General features: G+C 27.1%; 1 protein-coding gene across 1 annotated transcript; it reads left to right on the forward strand.

Annotated features, from left to right (window-relative positions):
• The first annotated feature begins 5,356 nt into the window (after positions 1-5,356).
• Positions 5,357-6,694, forward strand: LOC130802874 (ethylene-responsive transcription factor TINY-like). The gene has a single exon (XM_057666977.1). It carries the CDS (start codon positions 5,628-5,630, stop codon positions 6,408-6,410), a length of 783 nt encoding a protein of 260 aa, XP_057522960.1. The 5' UTR covers positions 5,357-5,627; the 3' UTR covers positions 6,411-6,694.
• The last annotated feature ends 639 nt before the right edge of the window (positions 6,695-7,333 follow it).

Here is a 7,333-nt window from a genome sequence, read left to right on the forward strand (position 1 = left end):
TTCAAAATATGCGATACATATATGCATAAACTGAAACAATAAATAAATCAAATTTCACTACAACATAATTTATTTTTAGTGGGATATATATTTAATGACATTTAATTTAAATATCACTACTTTAAATTTCTAATGGTATATATAGTGTATTTAGTGACATTTATTAGACCCTTTAGCAGCATAATATAAAATCATACTAAAATTTTTTGCGACATAGAATCTAGTGACATTTATCATAACTGTCACTATAGACAATAGAAATAATTATGTCATTAAAAGTTAAATAAAATGTTAAATAAAATGTCGTTAAATTACTTTATAGTAAAACTTTAAAAAAAACCAATAAATCTATACAATATACAATAAAAAAAACACAGCTGACATAAACAACTCAAAAAATTGATGAGTTTCCATTTTCTCATGAAATTTTTTCTCTCCTTTAAGCAAAAATGATGTCATTGAATAAGGATGACAATAGGAATCTTAAATATTAAGGATGATTATAAGATGATTAATTTGACCATCATTAAAAACTTTAGTTGGGACTATAACATACACTATTAAAATTTGAAAAAACAATGTAATAAATAGTAGTATGTAATAAAGATGCACAAATTATTATCTTTGATATTTAATTTACGAAACACCATTGATCTATATTTATTTAAAAAACATTCATTCATTTACAAATTCACTAAAATGCTATTTATATTATAGATACAATTTACAATTGCCCACTGCTATATCATTATTATAATGATAACTATAAAAAAAGTTTAAATTCCATTTTTCATGAATGTAATATAATTTGTATTAAAAAATAATTTAAATTAATGTAATATTATCCAGGAGTTATTCAATATATTTGTTTTTTACATTAAAATAAAAAAACGTGCATCGCACTACGATTATCTAGTATTATACTAAAGATATAAATCAACTTTAAATATTATCAAATCCTAAATCACGAAAAGTTAATTTTATTATAGTGTTCTACAATAAAATCATTTTATTCTAGAAATGAGCAAATTGGAAAATTCAAGTCCCTTCTCTGGGGCAAATAAAAAATCACCCATTTGTTTGAATAGTATGATTCTTTAAATTGTTTTTTTTAATTAAAAAAAATGCTAAATTAATACTCTTGCTTTTTACCCAATAAATTTTACCTTTTCAGCAATAATTGATCCTTCAAATTACCGATAGGTAACATTCCATCGTTATAGATAACCTATAGTAATAATTTTCAATTAATGATTGTGATTGTTGGAATTGAACATATTTTTTAAATATGAACATGTCATAGTTAAAAAATAAAAATAAAAATTAAAAAAATAAAAAAAAATCCTTTTTTAGAAATTAATAATAGTTTATGAAGAAATTTATGACAATTTGGTTTAGGTTAAAGCTTGAATCATTTAGTTTTTATTTTCATTCATAAAGTAAAGGCAATGACCTCTATAAATACTTAGTAGCTTACAATATGGAACTAAATAACTTAATTATCTTAACTTCCTAAAATATTAAACTGGAATAAAATCAAATTATAATCAAATATTTTATTGCCTTATTTCCTACACTCTCTCTCAAGTTCGGTCTCGAGATAACCAAAACCAAACTTGCCAAAAATAAAAGCTTCTGTATAATAGTCATCGAAAATTATAATTAATTAAATTAAATAATTAATATAAATAAATTAATTTGAGAATATCCCAAGGTTGCAAAAAATTCTGTTTTGAGCAAAAAGTAGTATTCACGGATCGCGAGAAAGGAAGGAAAATCAATAGTTTTGTGGGAGCAGCAGGTCGTGGCTTGCGACCTAACTCGCGGCCCTCGAGTTTCGCTCTATTTTGCGGGTTTTTTCTTTGCAAAGTTAGTTATAATGTAACTACCAACGGTTAAATATGGTTATATTAACCAGATATATTGGGATGGATTGATTGAAAGACTACATTAGTTCGTGAATCGATCTTGTATTTCATGGAGTAACATGTTACTTCGTGAAATGGTGTAAGTTATTCAATAAATATAGAATGCTTGTGTGGTTATTTTTAACACATGCAATTTCTGATTTCTTTTCTTCTCTAGCACTTTATATAGAGAACATGCAAATCCCGATTGTAATTTTTCGTATCTTCTTCCATTTAAGTTTTTCTTACATCGTTCTAAATTCCCTCCGCTAGGAATTTAGTGTAATTCTTTGTATCTCAGAACATATTTCCGGTTTATTCCCAAGCACCGTAGTAGGGAGGAAATGATGTTTTAGGAAAAAGCATCTCGCCTAGAATTAATATCAAGTTCAAACAAAATCATTTTGTAACTTTGTTCGGGATCGAAGATCGGTTTTTCGGAGTTCTCGATGGTGTACATAAGCATAGTTCTTGATTGTCATATGTAATTTGTTTTCTATTGTAAACTTGTAACTTTATTTTATTGTTTATTTAATAAATTAAAGCAACATATTACAACAAAATGTTTAGATCAAATCTTAAATTTTGTTGGATTTTGGAATTTGAAGTTTTTTGCTAATTTAATTTGTTAGTATGTTTTTGTATTGTGTTTGAAATGCATTTGATGTTCTGCAACAATGGAGGATTGAATCCTTCAGCAAGTGGAAAGGATTTAAAACAATTGTAAAAACATATTTAATTCCTTCTAGTTTTCGCTCTTTCAGTTTTAATTTCTAGATTCTTTTGTTAGGATATTAAATTTTCTACTTGTTCTTCTGCTAAGGTTTAATTTCTAGTAACAATGGAGGATTTAATTTCTAGCAACAATGGATAATTTAATTTCTAGCATAAAAAAATTAAATAAAAACCAAAAAAATAAAAGTCAGAGGTAAAAAGGCGGTCAACAGTTGAAATTGTATGGAACCGGTCACTTAGCTTGAATACCGGTCAAAAAGCTACTTTGAAAGCTGTAATTCGCAAAAAAAAAAAAAAAATAAAATAATTAAGGCTGTAATTCGCAAAATCATCAAACATTAAGGTTGTAATTCACAATTAAATCTTTATTCACTATTATTGTCTCATTTGATTTTGACATGTTTACCAATGTACTATTAATTTAATCTTAAATATCTCTTATTGTGTTAGAGTAAAAATTATAAAAAGTTGATATAAATGCAATTTACGTTAAAGACGAATTAAACAAAATCTCATTTAATCATATTTTTTAACTTATAAATTAAATATAAACCACTACAACATCATATATACTTTTAGTGGGATATATTTGGATTCTGGTGATTTAAATATCCCTACTTTAAATATTTAACGGTATATATAGTGGATTTAGTGATATTTATTAAACTCTTTAGCGGTATATTAAAAAAATCATACTAAAGTTTTTCGCAACATATGATCTATTGACTCTCTACAAATGTCATTATAGACAATAGTAACAATTACATGTATCACTAAAGGCCAAAAAAAGTGTCATTAAATCACTTTAGAGTGGAACTTAAAATGCAAACTAATAATTATTACACTAAAAATATAAATCAATGATATTTTTTAATGTCATCAAATCCTATGTCGTGAAAAGTTAATTTTATTGTAATGAACACAAATTAAAAGTGATTAATAAATATCATTCAAAAAGCAAATGCGACAATAATAGTGAATATGAGGGTCGAGAGAATACTATTTTAGTGTTCACTAACCTTAAAAGATAAAAAATAATATATTTCTCCCCATGAAAAATACAATTAAAATACAATCATTGAAAAATATTTATTATTTTAAGTCCCTAGTAGACTTCTGGTTAGACAATTCTCCTGTTATTTTAACCTCTGAAGCTCTCCCAATCCCTTATCCTCAATGGCCTTGCCTGTTGTGTGTTTCTTCTGAACAAGTAACAACCATATTTCTCTAACCTCTAGGTAGCTGTTAGTAAGCACACAGAAATATTACAAGAAATAGCAGAACAAGAGGTGGTTATTTTCATAGGGACAAGTGAAAATATATTTAATGCCTTTCACAGATTATACTACAACTAGTACAAGCCCGGCCAGGGTCTGTCTCATCATGAGACGATCTTAATTGAATCAGTTCAAACTTTAAAAAAAAAAACTTCTATTTACAACTCAAATTTCATTGTTTTCTTTTTTTTTTTTTATGTTTTTTCCGTATGAAATTATTTGTATGAGTTCGTTTCACGGTGAGACCGTTTCAAACAAGACTTATTGAATATATTTTAGGCTTGTTAATGAGCCATTAAAACAAGGAAACTAATTTGTTGAGAGTAAGTTGTGGATTCAAATACCCTTATCACAATTGTTATCAATTCAATATATTTTCTTCACATAACCGAGGTAATCTCAAAAAAATATGACCCAACTAAAAATTTTTTTAACCCAATAAAAATTATTTTGTTATGCGCTTGATAAAATTAATAGGCTCTAAACAATATACTTCACAATTTTTCAATTTTTAATTAAATTTTTGTAGTGATAGAAATATTTTATAGATTCAAATTTTCTTACAAAACAATTTATTATCAAGTATAACTAAAAAACTCAAATAAAGCTTGTATAAAGTGTTTTTATTGCACCTAATTTATGGGCCTAAACCATTGTATTTGCCAACTTTATCTTTTTTCAATAATTTATGCAGAAATAGAACAATTTTCTATATAATATATATATATATATATATATATATATATATATATATATATATATATATATATATATATATATATATATGAAAATTTTGGAGTCAAATTTAGATCCATCGGACTTGATGGGTCTAGGATTATAAATAGGTCCTAAAAAGCTCGATTTAATTATTCGTGCTTAAACTTTTTAACATAAAAATTTTTAGTAGTATTAAAATGATCTACATAATCTAAATTGAATCCTAATAAATATAGAAATAGACCTAGACTTAGACTCATTCATCTTGTCAAGGTTGTGCCTGACCCTAAACAAGGTAAGCATTTGCCTAGCCTAGAGTTACTAAGTGCCTTAATATTTGAAAATTTTGGTTGATGAAGTAAGACACTTAGAAAATTGCAATTTATAATTAGTTCTTTTATCAATTAAGCATATGACACGTCTTTATTTATAATAATAATTATAATATATAAGATTCGTCCCTATTATTTTCCAAATAATTCTTAAAGTTTTAAATCAATCCTTAATAGAATAGGTCCATTTCTTTCAATCTATCTAGACCCATAAAATATTAGAAACGATACTGAATCTTGAATCTTGTAGCATAATCATCTCTACAATTTTACAATTAAAAAAAAAAAATAATGAAGTCACTATTCATTTTTCATGGTTAACAATGTTTATAATTGGAGGTTGCCTGGTTCTCTATTTGAGGAAACCTTACCCTACTCCTGCCCCATCCCTTTTTGGAGGGTCCCATATTTTCTGTCTCTCTCCTCTCACTATAATATAAGGGGCTTTCCTCAAGTGATTGCCAAGTTATGGTAATTAACTCAACAACACCATTGTCATTTCTCAACCTTTTTCCTTTCTTTCTTTTATTTCCTTTTCTATGCTTCCAAATAAAAAAAATATTCTCTTGAGCTAATAATAAAAACTATACCATTAAAACAAACTTACAAATATAGTAATCAAATGTGGTGTTGATTATAAGTGATCAAGTATTGAGAAAATGATGGAAATACAAATTCCTATTAATAGTAACATAGATAGTCTTGGTAACAACAATGATATCAATAAAAGTAGTAGTTGTCCTTCTAGTCCAACAAAGACAAACCCGATTCAACTAAATTCCCCTAATTCAAATTCCGACCCCGCAAAAACGCCGACTAAACGGGCTCGAGACTCGGGTGGGAAACACCCGGTCTATCGCGGAGTCAGAATGCGAACTTGGGGAAAATGGGTATCAGAAATCCGTGAGCCAAGGAAAAAGTCCCGAATTTGGCTTGGGACTTTCCCAAAGCCCGAAATGGCAGCCCGAGCCCATGATGTAGCTGCTTTAAGCATAAAGGGTGAGTCAGCCATACTTAACTTTCCTGAACTCGCTGGGTTGTTACCTCGACCGAGTTCACTCAGTCCGCGTGATGTTCAAGCAGCAGCAGCTAAAGCAGCTTCAATGGAGAATTTTGATGATATTTCATCATTATCATCTTCATCATCATCTGGGTTATCATCACTATCATCATGTTCTTCACTTTCTTCAATGGTGTCAGCAATGGAGTTAGGAAACTCAGACGAGTTGAGTGAAATCGTTGAGTTACCGAGTTTAGGACCGGTTGATGATTTAACTGAGTTGGGGACCGAGTTTGTTTATAATTTTGATAATGGTACGAGTGGGGATGGGTGGATATATCATCACCCACCATGGATGATGCATTGTATGCAAGATTTTGCTGTCGTGCCTGAAAATGTAATTTCAACTGGTTTTGAAGCCTTATTATGGGATTATATGTGAGTCATTATTTTTTTTTTCTAAATTTTTTTTTGTAAGAGTGTTTATTTTTTTTTAATTTTTTTTTGTTACAAAATTTGTGTGTATAATTTGCTCTTTATCTTTTAGTGAGTCTAAAATTATTCCTCATCTTTTTGTTTGGAGGACTAATTATGAACTTGTTTCTTTTTCTTTTTTCTTTTTTTTATCTTTATGTATAATCTTCTCTCAAACCCAAATTCCAATAATCTTGAAATATTCAAGAACTTGTTTGCATTAATTTATCTTAATTGATTTTTCTCTACCAATATTTTAATTTTCTTTATAATTTAAATATTCATCTAAACTTTTTTTAAGGATAATGTCCTATTAGTTAAAAGGGCGACTTGCTGGTGTTGAGAATTGACCAAAATATATATTAAATTAAAATCATTTTTTCTATAAGCATGATAAAATAACATGTCTATTACAATAGTAAAAGGTAAAAATTTGAATTAGTATGTTAGCTCTTAATATTCATCCATTTAAAAGCTATGATTATGAGCTTATTAAACTATTTCATATATATATATATATATATATATATATATATATATATATATATATATATATATATATATATATATATATATATATATATATATATATATATATATATATATATATAATGTTCTATTTAATCCTAACTATTCCCTCTACTTTTATTAGGACTAATTAAACTTATTTCTTTCTTTCAATTTTTTCTTTTCTTTTTTTTTTTCCCTCTTTCTATTTAATCTTTCCCAACTCAAATTCCAATAGTGATCTTGAGATATTCAAGAGCTTGCTTTATTCAATCCATCTTCTACTCCACAAATTTTTCTTTTTATATTAAGTTTGATGTTGATGATGACAGTTTTAAAAAAGTAAAAAATATCATTGTCAGTAGCAATCTGCAAGCGACATAG

Source organism: Amaranthus tricolor, chromosome 16 (genome assembly GCF_026212465.1).
Source record: "Amaranthus tricolor cultivar Red isolate AtriRed21 chromosome 16, ASM2621246v1, whole genome shotgun sequence".
NCBI classification, from domain to species: domain Eukaryota; kingdom Viridiplantae; phylum Streptophyta; class Magnoliopsida; order Caryophyllales; family Amaranthaceae; genus Amaranthus; species Amaranthus tricolor.

Coding starts and splice junctions, on each gene's coding strand:
- LOC130802874 (XM_057666977.1), top strand. CDS start 5,628: ATGATGGAAATACAAATTCCTATTAATAGTAACATAGATAGTCTTGGT.